General features: G+C 44.1%; 1 protein-coding gene across 4 annotated transcripts in view; it reads left to right on the forward strand.

Annotated features, from left to right (window-relative positions):
* ADGRB1 (adhesion G protein-coupled receptor B1) overlaps positions 1-26,796 on the forward strand; it is a 279,985-nt gene that overhangs the window by 227,629 nt on the left and 25,560 nt on the right. For 2 of the 4 annotated variants that reach the window (XM_026113657.2, XM_064507937.1), the window contains exons 22-25: positions 1,635-1,704; positions 10,115-10,181; positions 14,377-14,462; positions 20,188-20,286. In XM_026113657.2, coding sequence (XP_025969442.2) covers positions 1,635-1,704; positions 10,115-10,181; positions 14,377-14,462; positions 20,188-20,286 — 322 coding nt within the window. The remainder of the gene's footprint in view (positions 1-1,634; positions 1,705-10,114; positions 10,182-14,376; positions 14,463-20,187; positions 20,287-26,796) is intronic. The other 2 variants (XM_064507938.1, XM_064507939.1) reach the window with 1 other exon arrangement.

Raw genomic sequence — 26,796 nt, forward strand, 5'->3', positions numbered from 1 at the left:
GCCTGCAGATTGTGAGCTGATCAAAAGTGAATTGTGCTTGGGGATCTTCTTTGGGAGGAGAAACATTTTCCTTTATGATAATGCTCATACTCTTTCTATTCCAGCCAATTTGGCACTATACCTCCAGGCTGGCTTCTGGTCCTCACTGTTGTTCAATCCTACGACCATTTGTATTGCCAAGTGACCACTGTGTTTAGCTACAAGCAGGGTTATTGATTGGATGCTCTTTCTGTCCTCCTCTCCAAACTACAATGCTTTTGCAGCCGCCTGCCATGACCTCTGCAGCACAAGAATTAGGGTCTTGTCAAGCAATGCTAATCCTAGCTGGCTACTGATGCTGCTAATTCTTAATGGGATTTGCCCATCTTTAGCATTGAGACGGCTTACTTCATGCTGTCACAAGGAGGAAGTCTATAAAAAGCCACGTGGAGACCTCTGTAGCTGAAGAACCAGATGTTACTATCCGATACTCAGGCATTTCTTTATGGAGAGGGGAGAGCAGGGATGGGGATAGTGAACCAGAAAAGCACCCAGTCTCCTTTGTAGATCCTTGAGCAGTTTATCATTACAGGGATAGGAAGGATGGAAAGATTATTAGCAGGACATAGTGTCTTTTCCTCTGGGCTGCTAGTCCCAACTGTGCATAGGCATTTAACGGTCCACCCTTTTCAGTACCTTTTTTGAAATTACTCTGAGTTTCAGGCCTGCTTCACAATAGCCAGCAGATTTTCTTCTGCTCTCTTCCCTCACTTTTATGGGAGCTTCTAGCATTAAGATCAAGGACACAGCTTCACTCCCATATGCACCCGAAATGCCACCTCATGCTGGCATTGTTAGCTCATGACACCCTCAAAATAAATTGTCTGTGCCTTGTGCACCATGAGCTTAAAACGGGACTAACATGACCAATATTTGCAACAGTCATAATGAAATGTCCTCTCAAGGGTTGCTGACTTCTCTTACTCTATTCCCCTTTGGGGGACACAAGAGGGGAACAGGTCTCTTTTCACAGCTGGCAACAAAATAAGTATTCTGGTTTGCAGAAAGACCTGCTGTTCTGATATTCTTTTTCACTGTGCTGTAGAGGGACCTGCTCTGTTATAGATCTTGGCCAAGTACTTAGGGGACCTGTTTGGGATAAGGGAAACTCAGATTCCAGTTCCTGCTCTGTCTCATTTGGGGTGACATTTGAAACTGGGTTGTTCATATATTATATTAAAAAGAAACATAGCCTGTAATCTTTGGCTCCCTAGCTCTTCGGGCTGGGCCATGACTGGACATTCCACCTTTCAGTAGACACCCTGGTAGTCCTGACCAGCCTGCGTCCCTAAGAATAAAATGAGTGTATTTTATGCATCCTCATGCACTGTCAGTCCCCACAGAATTAGTGAGTCCACAGCAGAATATGAGCTTATTACAGCTGCAGGCTGATGGCATTTACTCCTTTAGCCGAGGTAACAAGGGTTCATGCTTTTGGCTCTAAAGGTCCTGAATTCAATCTCTGCCAAAGACACAGGCTGGGACAGATGGTGCTAGAATAACACTGGGCGGAATGGAATATATCAAGTGGCTGAGTGGGAGCAGACCTACACGTATGCTGAAATGACCAATTTTCTTTTGTTTCGTTTTCGTAGGGCTCCCTGCCTTGGTGGTTGCCATTTCCGTGGGATTTACTAAAGCCAAGGGGTACGGCACCGTGAACTAGTGAGTAAAGGGACTCTTCTTTTTTATTCTTCCGTTCTCACCCACTCACAGGAACAAATGTTGGAAGCTAAGTTCCCGGTGTGCTGTCCATGATAAAGGGAGGCAAGAAGGATGGGAAGGGAAGGAGCCATCCTGCCTTCCTGCCTCCTCAAGCCATCAGCTTCCAGTTCAGATCTGGAAGCTCTACATGTTCTTTCTTTTTATCTGAATGCCTGGGTGAAACTTTGGGAGAGCAGAGTCCACAGAGACAGGGCTTGTTATTGGAATGGGAGCAGCCCTGTTAGCTCAGTTCAGCTGAACAAGGAGGAGATTTTCACATGGAGATATGAGCACAATAGTCAGTAGCACGGTTTGGATTTATCTGTATTTGCTTCTGAAGCACCTCTCCTGAAATACCAGCAGGGATGAGATGCTGGCTGAAGTTGGATTACTACTCTATTTATCCCCTTAAAGATGATTTCTAAGGGACTGGTTAATTTAACTGTTGTAAGTATGAAACCACTTTGAAGAAATTCTATCAAGGGAAAATGTGGAAGATTTAAAGTTTAGGATGTTTAAAAACGAAAAATATCTTTTGTGTTTATCTATGAAATGGTCTGTTTGATTGGACCCAGGTTTTCAAAAAAGCTCAGCTCAGGTTTAGGCACCAGAATGAGGATGAATTTTTCAAACCAAGTTTTTAAAAACAGTCTGAATTTGCTTGTTTGCCAAATCTCACATTGGAAGCAGCTCAGGGTCTGCCTTTAAGACCTTCTTTTATCTAATGGGGGAAGAAAGGCAGAGTGGAAAAAGCAGAATAAGACTGTGGAGAAGGAAAAAAAGGCATGAAATAAAGTCTGGAATCACTCAGATCTGAGCATTACTGCAACTTAAAAGGAAAGGAAAGCGTTATTCAGTGTGTTGTGAAAAAGACAGATTAACAATTTTATGCACAGTGGCAGCCAAAGGATAGCATTATGTAGCAATAAAACAGGCCCTTCCTTACCCAAAACCATCCTCCTCCAGAGCCTCACTAGTTTAGTGACCCGTATAACACATGAACAACCTCCAAGTGAAAGGCTGAAGATCTGGCCAACAACAGATAACAGTTAGATAGGCCCACTGAAATAATGTCATGTGGAATCCCTGCTCACTCTAAATCCATAACCAAAGAGAGGCAAAGTCTGGTCTTTTCTACTGTATTCTGCACACCCACCACCAAATTGTCCACGGCTTGCACTTTGAGTGCAACAGAGTGTTAAAACAGCACAGCAGCATTTTCCATTTGCTTTGCATAGGTATAAATTACTGTACAATACACAAGAATTAGAAAGTTGGGCCTGTTAAATACAAATTCACAGGATACAATTCCTGAAGCCTGTGTCAGCCTCAGGATGCATTGGTTGTACCTGTCCTGACTCAGTTGCCTTAGCTCAGGTGAGTTGGCTTCAGTGTGTCCTGGCAAAGAGGGATCCAGTGCTTGTTGAATGACTGAGAAGAGGATACAGAGCCTGGCTTTCAAAAGCTGCAGTGAGATCTCAAATGCCCTTTAGCCTCTCTGCAGGTCTGATACCTTTGTGGCTTTCCTCGGTGCAAATCCACCAGAGGAATTCCCAATGAGCAGGCGTTGGGGGAATAGGAGGAGGCCCTCTGTATTTCTACTCCCTTTCGTGTTCATACTCAGGCATTAGGACTGGTGTGAATTGGTGCAAAAAGCCTAGTAGTTCCCTCCCTTTTATGCTTAAGCACCGGATTTTTACGGTCAGTGTTGACCACACAAAGGAGCCTCAGGGGAAGGGGGAAAACATGCAGAATAGCGTTCTCTATCTCCCTGCCCTGGGCCGCTCTGTGCCAATATCTCTCTGCCCTGGAGTAAAGCCCTCCCAGACTGCAGCAAAAAGGGTGTCAACACATAACAAAACCTGCCCAACTCCCACTTTGCTCTCAGAGTGGCACAGCGGCGAGGTAGCCAACAGGCTGCGCTGACTTTCCATCGTTCCCAGGGGCCACTTAACCAGAGCAGCTCTCCTCCCTTTGCTGCTAATCCTCTGACTCCTTTCAGCCCTTTCGTCTCTGTTTCTCCTTGCATCCCGGGGCTGGATGCTGCCTGCCTCGCTGCCCTGCGGGCTGGCTGGCTGCCTGCCACCGCTTGAGCTGGCTGCTCGGGGATGGCGGGGGCTCCTCTGCTGTCGGGGTGCTTGTCACAGAATTAGCAGGGGGCCTTCCCAGCAATTTCAGTTCAGTCCTTGTTTGGTTCACTTTAATTCTGTAGCCCTGTGTGTGGTAAAGCTGGAGAGTCCCAGCTCAGTCGTCAGAGAAGCGACAGTTCATCTGTAGTGTGAAGAGCCCATCTTGGTGCCAAAGGTGTTAACTGGACTCTGCTGTTATTTTCTGACTTGAAAAGAGCATGGTCAGACTCAAAAGCAGCAGAGGACGGAGAGAGCTGAACTTTTTCCCTGCAGATTCCTGCCGGCGCGCCAAGGGACATGCACTCGCACGCGTGCTCTCTCCATGCGTGCACCCACACTCGTTCTGGGCACTCGTCGTGTGCACCCTCTGCCAGCCCTTGTGCAAATCCATCCGCAGAGGTGTTTTCCATGCTCACCCAAGGGCACACTCATTCTGAGTGCTGCACGTCCCCTTCCCTATCCATTTTCTCCCTGCAAGCCCGCGTCGTTCATCAGGCTTGTCTGCAGCAGGTGCTTGCCAGCTGAACGAGATACTTAGTGAATTCACACCCATGCTCTCAGCCTTAATCCAATGGAAAAATCTTCCTGAGAGGCGCTGTGTCATTAATGCCACAGTTTGCAGAGCATGTGCCCTGACCACACAAGAAGTAGCCTCCAGACAGACATTCATAACGCTGCCATCTTGTCGCAATTCCTGCTGCTTGGGTTACCGAGAGCTGGAGCTAATTAACTCCAGCCCAGCACTGCAGAGCTGTGTAGAGATAGCTAACTTAAAGTCACGGACTTAAGCCCAGCACTGCCCCAAGCAGCAAGGATGTCCCAGCAGGCGCTTGTTAAGCCGTCCCTAACCCAGCCGCATGCTGCGAGGGGAAAGCAGGCTTACGCTGCTCTGCGAGGCTGATGGTGTGGCTGCCTCGTGAGCAGACCTACACCTGCCGATCGCTGCGTTCTCCCAAGCAGCTCCCTGAACTCCCAGCGGGTTTTGGCAAGCTTCTTGGGAGAACGTGCCAAGACACCTTGGCAGGAGCCAGCTCCCAGTGAACATCTGGTCAGGCTCAGAGAGAAGAGGAAAAGGAGCAAGAGTGTGTCTTGTGCCTCACTCCGCGGAGTCAGAATCTTCACCCCCTTCAACCACCTGCTCACAACGATGTCCACACCTGCGGCCACTGGCTGGTGTGGCATGTCACATGCCGTGGTCCTGGCGCCACAGGGGCCACCATCTGTGCTTCAGTCCTTTGATGAAATGATGCTGAGCATCACTGTACAGAGAGCTAAATATTACTGCATTTTAAAATGTGAAACAAAGAATAATAGCCTAACGGGCTGCAGTGCAGGGAGGACATTCAGGCTTAGTCCTCCCTGCTTTCCTATTCATAGAAGCCCTCTTGAATTTAGGTATGGGGAGGCCCTGGGTTTTACCTCTTCTCTAGAGCAGCAGCTGTGACAGAGGAATAAGTTTGGAGCTAAACTCCAAAATTTGAGTGTGTTAGACAGGGGCTAGAGTTAATACTGTCTAGTGTTAAAAGTAAATAAACACAAAACAGACCTGGGTCTAAGCTTGTCCCGGGGTGTTCATTTCTGACCATTGAAGGAGTGTGTGAGTTTGTTGCAAAGCTTGCTGGAGCCCAGAGCCCACTTAAACTTTGTGTCTGGTTAGTGTAGCACAGCACATTTCCAGTGGGCATTGGCAGACTTTCAAGGTATGAAGTTTCCATCTTGCAAAAGGAAAGAAAAGACATTAGCAACAACACGTCCCTTCCTGTGAAATGGTATACTTCTCTTAGAGTCATGTGGTTTCTGATAACTCCTCCAGGATTTAATTTTATTCCAGGCAATCTCCTGTCTGTACATCTCCTTTATTTTTCCCCAGAGTGTTAGGATAGAATGTGTAATTGTAGCAGGGGACAAGAGCTGACATGATAAACCACAAGGGACTTAACAGTGTCTTTCAAAACTTCTTCTAACCCCGTAATTTCAGGATCCTAACGGTAGTGCATTAGCACCAGTTGGTTTTCTCCCAGAGACAGCCATTAGGACAAAGCAGGGCTCTGATGCGTAGCTGAGCAGGGGATCTGGCACTCAGCATCAGCTTTTTTCTCACCCCACTGTCAGTGATATGAAAAGCATGACAACGATGTATAGGGCATAGACATTCGAGCGTTTGGGGTATGGCTACAACTGCTGAAGACACTGCTGCACTTTTCTTGGAGCTGCAGGCTCCCAGGGCAGACGTGGTGGAAGGGATAGTGTGTGCAGTTCATACTGTGTCTCAGTGTCATATTGACTGAAACTGTCCATCTGCAGTGAAAGCCAAGCTGGCAAGCTGCAGTGGAGCAGCTTAAGGGAGGGACCTCCAGTAAGGGAAGAAGGTTGCAACCAGTTCAGTGTAGGAACAGCTTCAGCTTTGACAGGTGGCCTTCCTGGCCACCTTTGTCTTGTCTTCTGTTTGTACAAAGCCTCATGGGACAAAGCTATTCTACATTGATGAAACACAGCTGAACTGCAACGTTAAGGCCTGTCCCAGCGAGATGTGGAAGCAGTCTAAGAGTTGGCCAGGTCTCCCAGCTGTAACACAGAGGAGTCAGAGACCGCCCCAAGCATGGCAAGGCTGGAGATATAGCTGGATAGGGCTACCAAGTCCTAAGATGATGCAGGAGAAAGAGATTCAAATTAAAAATTAAATATGTACTGCAGGATTTGGACTGTGTCCCCATTGTTTTTTCTGAATGGCAGTTCCGCAGCAGCCATTCAGGCAGAGGCCTTTACTGCTCAGGATGCTTCTGGAGTGCTTTGAACTATCCATGTACAGTGAATGGAGGAAGACAGGTGGGATTTTTCTGTTTTCATACCTGAACAGCATTTGGAAAGAGATTTTGCAGTTGTTTGGAGAGCTGCTAGGGAAAGGTAGAGGATGTCCTTCCAGTCCTGAAGAGAGTCTTTAATGGTAGCGAAGGTCTACAGGACCAGCCACTGCTCACATCTGTGTTTTAGACTGAATGCCTGAATAGTGACTGTCATAGCCAGTACTCCAGGGACTGGACCTCTAAAGCTTGAAAAATTGCCTCCTGAAGCTTGAAGTGAACAATTGAGGTTGTGTTACTGGTAGTTGGGAAATCATAACTTTCCCAATGAGAGAGTCTGTAAGAAGAGTTGTCTTAGAGCAATGCCAGGACATAGCAAATTCCCTACGGATATCCCTGCAGGCTCTTTAACCTCCTGATGTTCCTCAGTGCTTAGAGGGGACAGAGGCCATTTTCTTACTTTATGTCATGGGGTTAGGGCTATCTGAGAGCTGTTACATTAATCTACGAATTAATCCTGGTGGGACAGCCCTGAATGCCAGCTGTAGACTTTGTCATAGGAATATGCTGACTATTGCACCGGGGGTGTTTAATTTTGCACGTGACCATGGCGAGAGCTGTTGCCAGCTACCTAGCAGAGCTGTATTGTGTGGGGTAGGCAAGAAGGTCTTGGTGAAAGTCAGGTTTTTGGAAGGCCGAGACACAAAGGCCTCCATCTCACATCAGGGCCATGGGAGACACAGAAAAGGGTCGGATGTATTGTAAGGAGGTCTGTGGTGTTGAATGCAAGAGCTCCTGTCAAGATGTCTGGAGATGATAGTCTAGAACTGCTCACTTCCCTTCCAGTAGTAGCTCCATTTAAGAGATCTATAAAGAGATCCCCTTGCAAGTACTGGGGAATCTCTTAGTAAAATACAAATATTTCTATGCCTCATAGGAAGGAGGCTAAAAGCATCTACACTATCCTAATATATTGCTGGAATTTGCTGTCAGTTCCCCTTCTCAGATATCACTTTGCACTTTCTCTTTCCCTGCTGTCAGCCACCACCTCTGACAGCTTTGTAAGGAAATGCTTCGATTTAGCTCTGTAATAGGGAGGTCAGGCAGTCAGAAAGGATGAAGGCCAGTGCTTGGTGATGTGTGAATTTCCCTTCAGAAAGCCTGACACTCCGAGGGGGAGAGGGGCTGCCGGGGATCTAACGGGAACAAAAGCCCTTGTCATTCCGAATCCTCCTTGCTAATTGAGTACAGGACGCAGAGCTGTCAGCTCCATCGTTCAGAGATACTCCTCTTTCTGTGCTGCGGCAGCGAGTGGTTAAACAGATCACTGCGTTCCCCTCACTCTCAGAGTTGTTCTTCAATTCAGCCTGTCATTTTGCTCAGTGGTTGAAAGAGACCCTGGGAAAGCTGGTCTCAAAATGAGGGTTGAGTGCAGGACTAAAAAGTTCGGGGAAGGACTGAAATTTGAGAACTCCTCTTATTTCCCCTGCTCTTTCCTTGCATTCAGGGAGACTCGCAGTCATTGCAGCCCTCCAAAGCATCATTCTTATTCCCTTTCTCCCCCAACTGCTTATTTGTTTTATTATTACAGCTGCTCAAACAGTTTCTGATGGAGCAACTTGTTATCAGAAGGAAATCAGAACAGATTAAATTAACACGTTACAGCTTTAATTTAGAAATAAACAAGATGAAGGCTGTGAAGAAAAACAGAATGTCCTGTTTCCAATTTTCCATTTCAGATACTTTTTTTTGCCCCAAATGCTCTGTATTTTAGGGTGAAAAATAACATTTTTTACAAGTCAGAATTGATACCAAAAAAAAAAAAAAAAGCGTTTGAGGCTGATCAACAAAATTGAAATGTTTCCAAGAAGGTTTTGTTTCCTGGGAGACTCTGAAAGGCAGTGCTTGGTTTCAGAGTGAAAACATATTGCTGAGAGTACAGGCACGTAAATGAATTACTGCAGGGTTAGCAGGGTTAAGGGCTTTGAGAAAGTCCTCATTCCACTGTGGTTGCCTGCTCTTATCCTGTGGTAAATGCATGGTAGTTTACTGTTGAAACAGGAGTACTCCATCTCGCATTTTCTCCAGGGTACTGCGATGCCAAAGCATGTGCACTGGAACTTTCTGTGGAGTTGCCAGCATGGTGTGAATTCAAATCCTCGCTTGCTCTGAAGTATCTAATTTACGTGCCCATGCTCTGAGCTGCTGGATTCTCCATGAAATGGAAATTTCAACTCTAGTGCTGCTGTAATTCTTCATGATTGTCCTTATGGTCAAACATGAAAATCCCAGTTGACTGTGTATTCAGACTCCCCTTGGTACTCAGCTCTGAGGATGGGACCTGGGTGACATTTCCCCTACCTTTCTCTGCTTGTTTTTTTTTTTTTTTTTCTACACCAGGCTTGTCTGTATGGAGATGTTAGTGTGCAGTAAGTTTGCACGCAAATGGACAGTGCAGTAGGAACTCCATGGGGACACCTGGAGGATATTCATACTGTTTCATGAGAGGTGGGATTCATCTCCCTTGTGATGTCTCCATCTGGGCTGGGTGCCCAGACTACTTGAATAGTGAAGATTTGGTCAAAGCAATCAACAGAGTTCAGGGTGTGGTTCATCTGACTGAATGGAGATGCCTCATCCTGGACTCCATTGACTGGATCTCCACTGACTAGAAATGTCACCTAGGTTCAGCGAGAGGCACCGACATGGTAGACACCAGCGTTTAGTCAGAAGAGTCCCACCTCAGGCTGTGCAGGCACATATCTGAACTGTAATTCAGACTTTCAGAGTTTAAGAGGCAAAGTTTCCCACACAGCTAATGGGGAAAGGAGAAGACCTCTTCAGGTTACATGTTGTGAAGGAGAAGCAATAAGTTGATTCCAGGGGAAATACCACACACCTCATGTTCAGCTCATTCCTTAAGAACATCCGCTTTGAGAGTGCTGTGAAGTCCCACTTCACTGCAGTGTTGCATTTCCCCACATCAGCAAGCCCAAAGGGAGTAGCCAGAGACAGAGAGCAAATCTACACTTCAGTCCTGGACCTAAGATCCAGACAGGCTAACTGATTACCAAATGAGCAAGGGAGAATTTCCACTGTTTTTGCTCTGAGTGAATAGGGCAAGAGCACAATCTTGCCTTCAGACTAATGTAACTATTTCCAGGACCTGGTCTGAAGCCGAGCATCGTCATGAATTTTGCATGTATTTCACTGTAAAATATCAAACACTGCTCTGTAGACACACCTCCAGGCAACTAAGTCTGTGTGTAATTTCTGAAGGAACAGGGAGCAAAATTTGCTTGCTGTAAGGTGTGAGACTCTTTTTTGCTGTGGGCTATCTCCTCCAGAGATGAACTCTACAAAAAGAAGAAACAAAACTTGTGCCTGTTTGTCAGCGATGCTAGCCACTGGGTAACTTTCTTTTCCCTCTTCATTTTCCAGCTGCTGGTTGTCGTTAGAGGGAGGTCTTCTCTACGCCTTCGTGGGACCTGCAGCTGCTGTTGTTTTGGTATTTGAGCTTGGTTGAAAGCATTTTTTTCTTTTTATTGTATAGGACTTCTCTCGTTCTTTCAATCCAAGAATGTCCCTCTCTATTTCCACTCATTCTTTTAATAACCTTCCCCTTCAGGAGAAAAGAGCAAAGTGTTAGAAGCCAGCAAGGTACTCCTTTGGGATAGGTTTGATTCTGAAATATAATATGCCTCAGCTCTCAGCCTTTCGCCTCTGTGCTCCCTAGAGTCCCCTAGACATCTAGTTAATGCTTTACCTTGTTTTTGCCCTATCTGGATGGAAATGCATGATGATGGTGGAAAACTCTGACATTAACTCCTTCAAAAATTGCTGTTCTTGGTCTGTCTCAGACCAAGCTGTAACTCCACAGCCAGCATTTATTCCTGGTCTGTCCCAGATGGTAAGTGCATGTGAGAAGCTTTCTGTTTTGCAGGTGAAATGAAGCTCTTCAAATCAGTGCTGAAGGGATCTTGTGTGGCTCCAAACAAATCACATTTGCTTCTGGCTCAAAGAGACAGCATGGTTAAAGAGGACATTCCCAAACTCTGTCTCACCGGTTCATGGTGTGGGTGTGCTAGATGGGAGTCCATTCTCCTGTCCCCTCTCCCTTGGCTGCAACACAGCACCAAAGTCTGTCTCTGCCTGTTATGACCTGAGTTGGAGGTGTCTCTGAAGTGATGTCGTACCTTTCATAAAGCTTCCCTGCTGTTGAAGCTTCACTGACCATGAGATATCTTGACAGTCAGACAGGGTTCAAGGAATTTGGGAGCTGCTGATCCTCTAGGAAATCCCTCCTTCAGCAATTTCAGACAAGTTTAACGCTGTGTTCTAGTCCCCATACGTAAGTTACTTTCTGCACTTACTTTCCAGCCCAATGTTTTGCCCAGCAAAGGAGCTGTATGTCCTGTAAGGTCTATAAGGTTCAGGTGCCCTGGAGAGTCTCACAGGGAGGGATTTGTTGACACTTGAATTATTTTTTTTTTCCAGATCAGGCTTTTGTTTCATGCAGTGCCTGGGGGATAGCTGCCCTGCAGCAGTAGCAGACGTAGAAGAGAGTAACTACACTAAAGCTCTTGCTACCTGTATTCTCACTGCAGTCACAGCACATCAAGCTGTCTTGGTGCCATCGTTTCATCATGATGGCAAAGAGAGAAGCTAGCCCTTGTCCTTCCTCTGTAATAAAGCAAGCTTGTATCAGTTGAGGTCTTTAGCATAGGGCTACAACACATAGTTGAATGGGACCTTGTTCTGTGTGTGAGCTATGAAGCTCTTTCTCACCCTAGCTCTGAAGAGTGTGATATGTAGACATCCAAGTGACTTTACATGGAGCTGGCTTGGTTCCAGCCAGGCTTACTACCTCTGCCTTAACCCTGGCAGTCTAGGCTTGAACTGACTCCTCCCAAGCCATTCAAGCATTCCTGCACTGCAGTTCTCCTGTGAACATGCTTTTCCATTACTTGGAGTAACCTTCTCCTTCAGTGCCCTCCCTCATTATTCTCAGCATTGGAGAAAGGTCCTTGGTTTGATGAGTATCTTTACTCAAACTGATATTCTTAAGATAGTTCCCCTGTAACTCCACCAGTATGTGCAGCTCGCACTCACTCCAGTGACACTGAATGACTGCACAGATCTGACCTTTAGTCTTAAAAATCTTGCCAGACTGCAATGCTGAGTTGTTGCAAGCAATTTTACTCACCTAACTCTGGTGAAGCAGCCTGCTGATTTCTCCTTGAGCTAAGGCTGAAGGCAATGGGTTTCTGCAGGGAGGGGCATGGTTAAGTCAGGACAGAGTCATCAGTCATAATGCACTAGTTATCTCAAGGGCTGGATCTCGGACTTGTGCCTTTGCTTCTGGATGGCATCCCAGAGATAAGGAAGTGAAGCTACGCTGCATGTTATTGAAAGTGTCTTTGTTTAGCTATGTTCAGAAGCATGTCCATGCTATATCCCTGTCCTCATTTGTAAAAAAACAGAGCCAGTATCACAGCAGGATATTGATCACGATGATCAATGCATTGGATAAAATAGCTTTTATTTATTGAAACAGTTGCAGAGCTGCAATTGATTGCATGGGTATTTTTGAAGATGAATTATTAGAAATGATTGCCCAGAACTCACTAGCCTCTAGTCCCTGCTAAATGTCCTTGACTGGCGAAGTGCAAAAAAGAATCAGAGTTCCTCTGGTCCTGTCTCTGTCACAGATATTCAATATACTCAAGGAGAACTTAAGTGATAAACAGCCCTGAGACAGTAAAGTAGCAAGAGAAAGAAGCTTGGGGATGGGAAGTTTCTTGCTCTCTTGGGGTGAAAAATAAGAAAGATTCAAAACAACCTAGCACAGCTTCTTGCTGCTCATTGCCATGACAGCAGAGGCCAAGTTGTATTTGTGCCAAACTGATGTGCGTGTTTGTAATTGCTAGCTAGGAGCAATTGCAACAAGCCCTTCCTCAAGCCCCTCTGTCCTCCTTACACTTCGTCTTAGAAGTGACTTGGAGGCCCTCACCATTCATCATCTCCCCTTCTATAAACGAACAAGGATACAGCCGGTTGTGCCAAGCCTTGGGAGTGATCCAACCTACCACACTTCAGCCCCATCTTTGCTGCTGTCTTGCTGCACCTTGAAGAAAGGTAACCCTTGCATTCACCAGCCTCCCAGCATGATGAAGAAGAGTCAATGAATTCAAGCACACTCTCTCCAAGCACACAGCCAGTGTTGATTTCCTGCTGATCCTTGGCTGTATTACTGTGTCTGTCTTGCCAGCGTTGTTTCTATAAAACAATAACATGGTATGCTCTAGAATTGGATTTGCAGCTGTGGAAAGTAGTCCAGTGACCCAGCAGCTGATGCAGAAGAAAATAACTGCTATTTGGGAGCTCTTCCATTTATTCCCAGCTGTGGACTCTCCATCAGTGAGCTAGGTCATGTCCTGCCGAAACCAGCAGTGCAAACTGAGAAAGGCTTCTCAGTCTTGCAGATGTTATAGGTAGTTAGATGGAGGCTTAGTGTGAGGAGATATCTCCCTGCCGTGGAAGTGTGTGTTGTGCTAGTTCTCTCTTAGGAACACCTTTAGGGGTCTATTAAACTCACTAAGGCTGTCAGCCAATGTGTAATGTTGTGCATCTCTGAATTTGGCCATACGCATTTCCTTGCAAGCCCCACATGCAGAACAACATCTAGTACCTCATTCTACCAACATCAGATGTTTAATTCACAACAAAACGAGGAGAGTGTCACTTTTTTCCACCATCAGTGCTGTGCCCCTATGAATGGAGTGATGCTCTTGTATCACAAGTGCATTTATGTTTAGAGCTTGCTGAGGCTTGTATGGGGTTTGTAAAACAGATGCAGCTGGCAACAGTGACCCAAAGGATGCATTCAAGAAGAAACAGTGAAGAGCTTAGCTTCTCTTTGTGAGACCTCAGCTCTGCACAGCCTGCATTTTCCTGTGGATATTTGCACCTTATCGACACACATATCCGTGCTCTCACCATAACAAATCAGGCCAAAGGATTGTATGCGGTTGCCCTGTCCACTAATTTCTTGAAAGTGGCTAGATGGCTGGTCCCTGTCCTGTGCCATCTGTGATATCTCTCAAGACGTCACAGCAGAGCAGTTGATGCTCTAACACCCCTCTGCCTCTGGGTTTGTGAGCAGTGGTGGTTGTTCACTGGCCAGGAAAGATAGGAAGCAGGCAGTACTGCACGGCCCCATCCTGTTACTGCTGCTGCTTCATCACTGGAGATTTCAAGAGGCACTTCTAAAACTAGCCCTTGTCACCCCACTTCTCCCCCCCCCCCCCCCCCATATTGGCCACCTTCTATTTGTATTCCTGAAGATCATCCTGAACTGCCTGGAGTTTGCCTTGCAAGAACTCAAGCATGCCTTGGGCAAAAAAAATCAGGCCTCAAGAAGTCCTGTGACAATCTGGGCAGTTTGCAGGCTCATCCTGGCTCAGAGAGACCTCTCCAATCTGCTGTCAGCTGTATTCTGTTTTCCTAAACTCACATCTGGTCAGAGGAGGTGGGACAGGGTGGAGGGGGGATAGAAGGGTGGTGGCCTGCCGAGATGTGGCCTTGCTTCTGGAGAAACCAAAGGGTGCAACTTGCCAAAATGTTTTTTTTTTTTTCTTCTGTGCTACTGAGTTTGACCTGAACCACTTGAGAACAAAACTGTGTTGTTTCTCTTTCAACAGGTGAACATGGTTATTGGCATTCTGGTTTTTAACAAACTTGTATCCAAAGATGGAATAACAGATAAGAAACTGAAGGAACGGGCAGGGTATGCCTTATCAATACATCTAAGTAAAGAATGAAAACAAACAAACAAAAAAGGTTGTGATCAATAACCAGGCAAAGAATGCAAAGAAGGATTGGAGACACACAAACAAAAAAAGCAGATTTAAACTAAACAAAGCAAAACAAAAGAAAAAAAACACTTGGTGTAATCTCTGCGTTCTGTCATCCAGTACAGTGGAGACAAAAGCCCCAAGAAGCAGCATAACTGTATTATTATGAAGGAGGGTTAGAAGTTCAGCTCTTTGTTAAAATGTCATCAGCCCAGGCTGATACATCCTCATAAAGATTAGGGGGAACAAAGTGACTCTTCGTACCAACTCCTAGAGACAACATCTGGATCGGAGAGGAACGTGCCATTGCAGAGTTTGGCACGTGGCATGGGCTATGTGACAGGGAAGTCACGTTTAAAGGCTGGCAGGTTGTTGAGAGGGACAACAAAGGTATGAAATGCCTTGCAGAAAAAGGTGTTTGAAGGTCTGGGAGTGAACAGATTAGTAGATGGATGGATGAGTAAAAAGAAAGACTGGTAGGCAGAGAAAGATATCTCTTCTGCTAGAAAAATTTCTCATGTTCTTTATCTTTTCCGCAACCACCACCGCAGCCACCACCCCCAAAGCCCTGGGTGTGTGTGAACTGTTTTTCTTTGTAGTATAAACTGAAGAAAATGTTCCACAGCCCTTATAAGTGTGATTTCACTGGGGGAGCAGGCAGGCAGGGCCTCAACTACCGCACAGAGCTATCTGTTGGCTTAGCACCAAACTGCTGACAAGGGCTATTTTGTTGCTAGCTCCAGCAGGATGAGAATTCCCTTCATCTTTGTTTCTATAAACGAGGCTGCAGCCTGCTCAGGCTTTATCCCTGGGCTATGCCATGCTTCAAGCAAAGACAGAAATGGCACGCTGACACTTTAAGTCAAATCAAAGCATGGAAAATGTACAGATCAGCCCGGCTGCTGATGCTAATGCATTACATTCCACTGTCTTACCTGGGTTGCTGTTGCAGTCAGAGAAGCTAACTCCTTACCTGCTGTTAAGAAAGACTGCATGGTTAGTTGATGGCACTTGCCTTGCTTGGGTTGCTTGTCATTGATGGTGTTTGATTTATCACTACAGATAATGATCGTACTTTTGAAGGAAAATATTGCTTGCAAAGAGAGAGCAAGAAGTATTCTGGTGCCTCCACGTATGGCTCCAAGTGCAGCCTAAAACCTTAGGAGGAAAAGCAGCCTGTTTTTGAAGAAGGTACATCTATGTAAGTGGAGGAAGCATAGATACCTGCTGTGTTGTGTACTGCACTCCAGGGCTTTATAGAGAGGACAAGTGACTTAATCCACTGTGGTCCTACAGGAGTCTTTGGCCCTAAGATGTCTCAGAGGGTTGCAGTAAAAATGCAGTCAAGGTTAAATGTTCCTTTCGTCTCACTGTTGAGTAGTTGTAGTGAAAGTAATTCTTCACAGAGTGACGGCAGCATAACTGAGGGCAGAAGCTAGCTCTTACCTAGCAAGGGACGAAAGGGAGGAACCTGAGGAGGTTCATGCTTTGAGCAGCAGTGTTGAGGTGTCCACGTGGCATAGTGCCTCAGGGCAACAATGTGAGGAATCTCAGTAGGAATAGTCTTCCCAACTCCACAGCCTACAGCCACACATTTTCACAAGACACTTTTTCATTTCTTGTTTTTGCTGAGAGTGAAAGTGTTGCTTGGCCACAAATGGTGAAGCTTGGCCGCTCACAGCAAGTGCTGGAGGATCCTTCTTTAAGGCTAGCGGGTTCAGGTGCCTTTACCCTGCAAAGCTGGTGTTAGAGCAGCCACAGTTTGTCCTTCTCTTACACCAAGACAAAACCAGAAGTCTGAGTGGTGCCGTGGTAGTGATAATAAGAGGAGACTTGGGCTGATTTGGATGAGCAGAGAAGTCTGTTGCTGCTGAGTTGGAAAGGCACATGAAGAAGTGACCTTGGCAGACTGCTTAACACAACTACTGATGAGAGGGTGCTTTATTCTGGATGATGCCTTCTTTACAAAGAGAGAACTCAGGAAAATACCCTAACCACAGACAGAGTCAGTAGCAAGATAATTATACTTGAAAGTAAACACTGAAATAAATCATTTATTGGATTAGCAAAGCAGTGAGCTATTGTCTCACAGTCTCTCCCTTTCTCTCTCTAAGCTAAACTGCACACAGAATATCCTTATTTAATGCACGTCACCTGGTTATTGATCATATTCATAGCTATACTTTGAAAGCAAAACCTACAAAACAAAAAAAAGATCCTTTTTCTGATGTTCTTTGTTTTTTCTTTCTTTTCTCTTTTTTCCCCCCCTCTTCCGTGTCCGTGTGTGTGTGTGCAGTACTTTTAAGCCTTCTCTGTGCTTAAGTGATTTTGCCGATTTTGTTCTCCTTTCGAAGTGCACCCACCGAGAATGCTGAAATGCTTTTGAGAGCTCTGGTACCCCCCTCCCTTTAGCTAGCCGCTTCTGGCCTGGGCTTGGGAACCGTGTTGGAGGGTAGATCTGAAGATAATCGGAATGAGTAACTGCCTCGGAGATATTTGGATCTGAGGAGATGGTATAAAGAAACGTTGTGTTTCCTTTAGCAGAGGCAAGAAGTATGGTTCAGTGTTGCAAAAGCAAAAAGAAAAAAAAACAGAAGAGAAAAGATCTATTTAACACGAAGAGAAGCCCAGCACATATACTGCAGCGTAGGTCGGTTGACACAAACAAATCACCGTTAACCAACAGTTACGACAAAATAATACTTGAAACACAGTAGGTCTCACCCTATATTTAACAGAGAAAATAGCTATGATTATTGTGTCATATCTGTCAGAAAATGTTGACTTTCTAATGGCAATGACTACATGTACCACAAAGCCAGGCCTTAGAAAGATGGGTATGGTTATCATGAAAACTGGATCAGCACACAAAACTGCCCTGAATCCTGTCCAGGAACAAACCGTGTACTAAAGCCAGGGAGAAAATTGTGCAACTGGCTTCCAGCAGATACTTGCTTGGAATTGTTAATCAGTTCCCCACGGCTAATCTGCCTCCTTTTGCGGTCAGCTGCACAGAGAGCATTCGAGCTTTATTGACACGAGTGCTACTAAAAGCAAATGTTTTAATGTCGTACGCAGGAACCTTTAAAATGAATTTTAAATTTATTCAGCCGGCATTTATTCCAGAAGCATTTGTGTGCTCGCGCAACCAGGGAACAAAAATGAGACTATAGGGTATATTCACAAAGGCTAATTTTAGCCTGCTGAGTTTAATCTCCCTGGGCTTCCTCTGTAGCCACTGGAGAGAGACAGGAGCCTAGTTTAGTTGTTCCTAGTTGTCCCTCAGAGGAACTTTACTTTTTTCCTCTCTCCACCACTTATAGAGAGGACTTGAGAAAGTTTGCCGCAGTACCTTGTGTGAAATATTCTCTATGTGACAGTCCTGGTGGAGTGTGGCAGAGCTGGATTGTCAGTGCCTAGAGAAAAAGTAATTGGAAGGATAATGACTACATTAAAGTAGGGACAGATTCGTATTGCCTTTCATCTGAGAGTGTTTCATGTTGGAAGCAGTGTTCCTGCTCTCTGAGCCATGCTTGGTATAAGACACTATTCAATTAAGGGTGGCAAAATCCAGGCTCCAGTGAACACTCCAGATGAGTCCATGAGCTGCTGGTGGATATTTAGGAAGTTGAAAAAGAAGCTAATTAAATGAATGCGTTATTCACTGTGATTATTTCATTAGCTACCATTTCATACATACATGCACCCATATAAACCTGCTATAGGAGTTTAGTGTATTAACAACCCCTTGCCCCCAACAAGGAGACATTAGAATGTAAATGCATTCACATTTGTACTTACTGCTTACAGCTTTCTGCATAAATACACCCAACAGCAGTTACAGTTGTGTGTTATAGTGGTCTTTTGACCAGTTTTTTGTGATTCAGTGTCATTCATGTTTTTTCTGGTATAGTTTCCATCAAATTCTTTGAATCAATCTACTTTCTTTTTGCTGCCTATCTCTGCCTCTCTCTGTCTCTCTGCTTATCTGTTCTTTGTGGCTCATAGGTCTGGGGATAGACCATCTTTTTTAATGGTCTTGCACTTAATGCCTCTCAAGACCCACTTTATCTTTGGTTCAGCCATTGTTCTCACTGGATTTACACCATTCTTCCTGGAAGATATGTATCTATTGACACAGGAGCTAATTTTCTCTGTGTCTCAAGGCTGCGAGTTGCTGTGGGATGCCTTAGCTATGAGTCATTATTCTGGCAGGAAGTAATGGCTTATGTCACTGTAACTGATTAAAAGACCAATCAATAGCCACTTAACAGTAAGCTCACATGACCACCAATAATGCTGTGTTGGTGTTCATAGGAATGTCCTTTTTTCAGTTTAGACTGAACACAGCCGTGAAAGTTAGGAAGCAATCTGTCAAGTTTTCTAGTCTCTCTCCCAGGCAGGGTAGGGCTGTAAAAGCCCTACATTTGGTACTTGCAAACATTATCTCTCACCAGCTGCACTGCCATTACCTAGGAATAACAGACCTACTGTCCCTTGCCAATGGTGTTAATGTCGTCTTTGATATTAAGCTCTTTGTGTAGGTCTGTAGGATGTTTTGCTGACTCCTGCCCGTTTCCTAGACCAGGTTTGATGTGGAAACCATGTGCTTACTAGGCAGTGCATGCAAATTAATAAATCTGGGGAAAAAACATGGCCAATGTCAAGCTAATGTGGCCTCCGGGCTGCTGGGTTAGAGCTGGCTTGTTGGCTGGGTAGGTTGCTGCACACCAGCACATGTCAGCTTCCAAAGAATCAGATGGATTCCAAAGATCAGACCCTTTACTGGGTCCCCAAAGCCCCAACCCACAATGGCCTGTGATTGATCCCATCCTGAAAAAAGACCTATGTGAGCAAGTCTCAGGGTTAATCCCAAAGATGTTATCAGTTCCAAAGCAAGGTTCTCCACAGACCTGGGAGAAGAAGTCACTTAGACGTATTCAGCCCATACACCTCCCTTCAGGACAGTCCGACCAAACACCTGAGCTCATGCATATCTTCAAGGACGTAGCGCCATTTGCATGTGCTTCATCACAGATTAAGTCACCAAAGAGTGGCCCATTTCCTGTTGTTGTCAACTGCCACATAGGTGGTCCCACCAGGGTGAGGACTGGCATGCAAGGGCCAATGGAGAAAGTGTTATCTATCCCTTGCACTGCTTTAGGAAACAAACTAAGCAGATACAGTTCCCACAGCCCTACTTCTTGCCTTCTACTGTACAACCCTGCCACCTTTCTTTTTTCCGAGCAAAAAGGCCAGAAGGGGAAAGAACAATTTCTCAAAACAAGCCAAAAGAAGGCAGTGGAGATTGGGAGAGCAGTATTGGTTTCTCTTCCATGGGTGCCAGAGAGAGACATCCTAAATCTGGCAAAACCTTCACCAACACAGTTCCACCCACTCCAGCGGCACCAACACATCTCTGAATCGCACATTTTCCCATTTCCTGCATCTGGAATGATACAGATGAGAGAGTTTTATTCCTCCCTATCTTTCATTTCTCTTTTCAAACTGGGTATGGTTGGTTGGTTCCCCTTCTTCGTTCTTTCTTCCTTTCTTTCGTTCTCTCTTTCTTTTGGCTTCTCTTTCCCTTTCCTTTCTACGTTTGTGTTCATGAGCAAAGTGTTTTGTTTTGTTTCAGTCTTTTGATTTTAATTGCAGTCAGATGGCAGTGCCCCTTTACGGCATGACGCTCAAATGTTCCAAGTGTGGAGTAGTTTCTTCTGCAGAAGTTTCGGCCACAGCCACCAGTAACGCCATGTTAGTTCCTCTAATTTCAACTTCTTTTCTTTCTTTCTTTCTCACTTTCTTTTTTTGATTTCCCTCTTTCATCCCCCTCCTTTGCCAACCCCTGTTTGTTTTCTCTCCCCATTTCCCTGCCCATGTCCCCGCTTCCCCACCTCTGCCTGACTTCATTCTGTGAGCCATGAGTAGTGTAGGGTATCTGAAACATCCCTGGAACAAAAATTGATGGGCTGGATCCTTCAAAGCACTTTAGAACATATCTATGTTTAAGCATGTGAGCAGCCCATGGAAGACAGTGGGAGTGTTCATTTGCTTAAATTTGGGTATACACTTAATGCCCTGATTCAATTCAGTTCTTAGAGTTACAGACTTAAAGGTGCGGTTCCCATTGATTTTGATGGTAGAATATTAGGGCCTCAAACACCAGTTTAGCTGAACGCTTAATCATGTGTTTGAATCTTGGAGTCCCATGAGACTACAGAGGATTGAGTATGATTTTAGTGAGTTGGTGACTCACCCCTACATGTTTTCTTCTTAGGCAGGGCTAGAGTTAGGTTTAATACCTCATAGGGCTGTAGTTTTGGTAAGTGTTGACTGCCTCTTGCAGTCCTCTGAAAGCACTTGCAATGAGATCTTAAAATCTTAAAGCCTTTCATAGCTCTGAGTTTCAAAAGTCAAATGCTGTTAGATCTCTTCTTAGAGGCAACTGGAGTTAATTAAAAAAAATTAAATTGTGAAAATGTCAGAGCTTTGTTCTCCTGCAATAATTGTTGCTATTTATATTGTTGTCTTTTTTCCCAAAGGTTAAGGTAGGAAGGGGAGCAGGGAAGGGAAGGTTTATCTTTCTTCCTTCCCTTTGTGAAATTTTATTATTTACGTCATTTCTGGGTAATTCTTTATTTTTTTTAAAATGTCTAAAGTAATATAGAATATATAACGTGCGAAAGAAACAGTCTCAGAGTTAAACATTTGCAGTTTGTAAAACTCCTATATTTGATCAATCTAACAAAAACTGAACAGTTGAGAGCCAAAATTCAGAATGTAGAAATATAAAAGAAAATCAAAACACAATTTTTTTCAAGATTTTTTTTTAAACTGGATCATATCTAGAAAATGCATTAGGAAGAATGTATATTTCTGAAAAATGACCAATTGTCACTAGAAGAAGAGAACATTCAATCACCTTTATTAAGAGTTAAGATTTTCTGAGATGCAAAAGTTAAACAGAATCTCATTTATTTTTCACTGCTGAACTTTTTGTTTACCTTTTGCAATAGTTCCCAGCTGAGATGGTGAAATGGAATTGGTCCAGATCACATACCATGACTCTGGAATTAGCAGGTCACTGCATTTTGGTTTTCCATGTCTGCAGAGGAATGTTTAAACCAGCAGAAGCCTTACTATTAATAAAGCAGACTATTAAAAGCATTCAGTTTATAGTAAATTCCTTTAAATAGTAAGACAATGTCAAATCCTTCTCCTGTATTATTTGACATTGGCCTGTCATAAATCACATACTCTGATTCATCTTCAAATCTGGAAGAAAGGGATTTGAAATACCAATCTCCTGCGGTTTCAATTTAATTGGTTTGATAGGGATTGGAGGGGTCTCGTAAAAGCTTATGTCTGTCTTTTTTTTTTTTTTTCCCCCAGAAGATAGATACTTTAAATGATTAATGCCAGTGCTGGTTTTGTTGTGCATCCTGAAGTTTACTATGGTCTTGTCCTTGCAAAAAGACAGCTGAGTATTAGATAAATTAGTTCACCCAGCTCTGATCTAAGCCTTGTCATCCACTTTGTTCTGCAGTTGAACAGTTTTTATTTTTCTTCCTCCAAATCTATTGTAAATGAGATTGTCAATATGGCAAAACTCTGACTATGCTGCATGTCACTACTACCATTCCGCTGGCATTGATCCCAGATTTTGGGCCAGCTTTGCCATTTAGTTTTGGAGTCTTCTAGTGGAAATTAGAAGCCATAAGGATTCCTGGCTCTTCTGTGACGTGGAATTAGCCATAGTTGCTTGGCAGAGAGCACATCAAGCGTGTTACTGTGTTGTTCCTGCTGGAATTACTCAAGCCCCCTCCAGCTCTCCTCCTGTAAGAGCCGTAGGTTTCAGAGGCTCATCTCTGGGATAGCATGGCATGAAAAGATACGTATGACTTCTTTTTGTCATTTTTGGGGGCTTTTGGAAATCATAGCAGTTTTGAGCATCACATTATGGTAATATCTCTGTGTCTAAGGGAGAAGGGTCCAGAGAAGGGGATGTGTAACGGGGGGAAATCAAAGCAAACCACTGATGGGAGAGCAGGTAGCAACTATGAAAGGAGAGAGAAAATATATGCACTGGAAATTATGTCATTTCTTGACTAGGGAAGTGCTAAAAGGAAAAGCTTTGGATCTCTCTGACCTGTTAAATGTAAGCCAGGTTTGACAGCTGCATTAAAAGAAAAAAGAACCTCTCTGCATGTGGTCTGCTCTGGAGTAGATCCTGGGCACATTTTGCCATTGAAAAGACCTCTTTTCCCACATTTCCTTCATTTCAGTTGCTGCATGCACAGTAGCCTTAGCCTGTGAAGTGGTACCTTATAATTCATTTATCTTTGCCAACTGTGAAAAATTTTGATCTGAGACTTTGAGCTGAAAAATATCTGAAGGACATGCCATTTCTTTATATTTGCTGTGAAAGAGGCAGTCCACTGCAGAAACCAGGGACTGCTGATGGATGGAAGGAAGGAAGGAAGGAAGGAAGGAATTCAAGTTAGGCAGTGTATCACGAAGATGGAAGCTCAAGTTCTGACCATAGGGAAGAGACTAGGTGTACTCCAAGACTAAGGCACTGGCACAATTTACTCAACTTGAATCCGTCTTGGAGGCAACCGAGGCAAGGGTCTGTCAATGTCGGGGAGTCCTTACTGTCCTTCTTATGCATCATCTATCTTGCATCATCAGAGGCTTTTGCATCAAATTCTCCATCTAAGAGGTTTGCTCTTATTAGGGGTGAATAACCAATTAGCCTGCCCATAGCTACTTTATTATCTGCCGGTTTAGCTCAGAGGTATTCGATCTTCTGTTCTTCTAGTCATATGGTTCAGATTCCGGCAACCGAGAGAAGAATTACCTTCGAGAGAAAAAGAGAATAATGTCTTGTGTTTCTCTGCTCCTTATGCATGGAAACAGCATGCACAGTAATCCTTTGCTAGTTGTAGGTTTCCTTTCTTGATAATATGGAAACAACATTAAAGGGAGTTTCTCTGAAACTGTCCCTAAAATTCCAGCAACACTCAGGTTCTTGCTTTTAGGAAGAATAGAAGTAAGAGAAGGAATAAAGTGCAAGAGAAGGAATAAAGTAAATCCTGGTACAGTGGTTTTCCTGTAGCAGAAATGCTGTGAAATAGGAGTAGCAAGGTCATTAGAATGGCTCTCCAGAATGGGAGCTACCCCCTCTGTGAAGCATGTGAAGAGGAATCTCTTCATCTTGTGTGTTAAGTCTCCCTGCCACGTACCTTTCCACATCTCTTCTCCAGGAGCTGCTTTCTGAGTTATAAAGACATTCTTCCTTTTGCTGTTTCTTAAGCTTATTGTACTGGCTGTCCTGTCAGCCTTGAGTAAATGAGAAGAATTGATCACTTACCTTTATAATGGCCCCTTTACATCTTTGTTGACATGTACTGTGTGTCCTCCCCCTATTTGCCCTTTGTCAGGGCCCAGGCCTCTTAATCTTTCTTCATGTAGATCTTTGTTTGTGAAAACCTTTTTTCTCTTTCCATTACTATCCTATAAGTTCCATCAGTTTATCCTGTTTCTTTTGCAAAGATGAAGAGTTCTAAAGCCACCAGCTAGTTAAAGAACAAAATCACAATTAGCCTTTGACATTCTGACCAAGGACCAGGACTTGTTTGCTTCCAGAGCTGGGTGTCTTAAATGCTCTTGTCCTGAGGCTAAGTTTTTGTCACGCTAGATAAAGCTTTGGGCAAAGTTACCGTGTTCCCATGTTGTCACATGGCATCGTAACAGTACATGGTTGCATTGTAATGTGGCATCGCCATATCCCAAGGTAACGCCATTTCTCTGTGAAGCAGCAGGAACATGGGGTGGTGGGGAGGAGCAGCATGACATGACAACTGTACTGCTGAGTAACATTATCATGCCATGGCCCTCACACAATAAACCAGCATCATGCTTCAACAGTGCAGCGTAATGATCTTCCCTTTATAACGTTACTGTCATTCATAATGAGTGCTGTGATGTATGGAACAAATAAGAGGAAAAATGCCTACTTCATCTGCCAGCTAAAGGGGTTAGTCCTTTGTCTCAAGCAATAGAAATCCTGCGCTCACTGATCACAGACAATCCATAATGAAGAATTATTAAGTAATCACAACATCATTAGATAACACATCATCATTTCATGTCGCATAGCGCCATAACACTATGAAGTTCTTTAGGTCCTTTAGGAAAGTTATTCTGCAACCTTTTAAGGATGCAAAGTACCTCTTGAAAAAGGGACAGACCAAAAGGTGGCAGAAGTACAAGTTCTGCTATGAATTCAACTCTGCAAGTGGAATTAAAGGCAGTGTCACAGGAAACCCACTTATCTTCCCCTGAGTTTTCTTCTGAAATTTCAGACTTGATATGATTTTTTTTTTAATGGAACTTTTTGCATTTAATATTTCAAAAGCTAAGCAGAGCTGTGAAAGTGAAATTAGAGTAAGTTATAGTCCTGTGACCCATTGCCATCTGCCGCCTGAGAATAAAGATTATGCATTAAACGTCAAGCAGCATTTCCATAACATTTGTAAGGGATGAATACAGTTTAGTTTTCAGCACCTATAAGATGAATCACAAAGAGATCAGAAAGTCAGGCCACACTCGTAGCTGGTGTAAGTCAGCACATCTCAGTTGGTAAAATACTGATTTACACCACCCAAATATCTGGCATAATGCTATTTTCATCATCTGAGGTAGGAGTGTGGTGAGAAGAGTACTGCTATCAAGGTTGCTTATTATGGGATCTGCAGTGAAGTCAACCAAGATGTCTTGCTTCAGAAGAAAGTTAAACAGTTTGTCTGTATGGAGACCTGTAGAACATGGGGCTAGAAAGGACTCACTGAGTCTGGAATAAGGACTACAGAAGCTTGGATGGGATTCCAGGGTAGTTAAGGATAATTGCATCTGCATTGTGGAGAGCAAATTCAGACTCAAGCAGTTCCTCCATAAAGCAGTGTGTCTGTATAATTTGCTGGAGCAAGTTTTGAAGCCAGTGGGTTGAATTCTAGCTTCTTGCTAGAATGAACCAACCCCAAATCCACATCTAAATCTTGGATCTAAATCAAAACAATTGTCAATTTGATGTTGCAGCTTTGTTCAGGTAAATCTCTCACTGAGGTCTGTGAGGGTGGTACCCGGATAGCCAGCAAGTAAACATTATTAAAAACTTAATCATATAGCATGCAATGGTAATCAAGTCACATGTGAGTACTGTAAAATGTGTGTCATCATATCTGTCCTATAATTTATTGTGTTGCCTATATGTGTGTGTTGGTATATAGGTCAAGGTTTTCTGTGCAGAAATCTTGAAGCTCAGCTTGTTATTCAGTCTGGGCATGAGTCTACTCTTATTTGTTAGATATATCCCCACAGAGAAATTCTCCAGTATTCTTAGTGTGCCAGAGCACCCAGATATATGGGACAACTGACAACTGAAGTTAGGTCATCTTCCTAAAACGTACATAGCATGCAGTTAAAATTGCTTGGGACACTTTCAGTCAGAGAGCTCAATGACCGAATTGTCCAAGGAAACAGAACTGCTTTCTTATTTCTAGAGTCATTATGTATAGAAAAAACTTGGGGGTTCATGTGATGGTACTTGCATTGCAGAAGACTGTTTTGTCCAGTTTTCTACATTGTGGATTAAGAAGTGGTTTCAACCCAGCATGTCCCCTCAAGAATAAATTTATTTACAGTGATATTGCTAAAGGTAAAAACAACTGCAAGTTTTCAAAGCATTCAGCTAGGAAGATCACAGGAGAAAGCAGAAATTTTCTGCTCACAGATAATTCGAGTCAGGTATCAGCTCTCTTGATCCTCATTGATGCAGTCTTGTAGGGAGCATCTGCTGTAAAGGGAGCTGTTTTGCAGCAGCAAGAGGAGATCAATCTCCACATCAGCTCTGTGCTCATCCGTTTTAGTTATTTGGAGCCATGAAACATGTTCCCACCTGATAGTGTCTTCCATGTGCTGTAGAAGTCCTAGTGTCTGTCACCTGAGTATGGACAACCATCATGACAAACTAGCCAGTTCCCTCTGGCAACCTACAGCGATTGTATTTTGTCTCCCCTCCTCGGGAAATACCACAGTTGTGAAGTAGGGGCATAGAGTGGGAAGGGCATGAAGGGGAAAGTGAGGTATCTGCCTCCTTCCTCCCCACCTGAAGTTTTGCCCATGATTGTACCACTGGCTAATAGTCCCTCCCTTAGAAATGTGTGTCACCTGCTTCAGTAGTATGAGTGTGCAAAGCATCCT

Source organism: Dromaius novaehollandiae, chromosome 2 (genome assembly GCF_036370855.1).
Source record: "Dromaius novaehollandiae isolate bDroNov1 chromosome 2, bDroNov1.hap1, whole genome shotgun sequence".
Classification (NCBI taxonomy): domain Eukaryota; kingdom Metazoa; phylum Chordata; class Aves; order Casuariiformes; family Dromaiidae; genus Dromaius; species Dromaius novaehollandiae.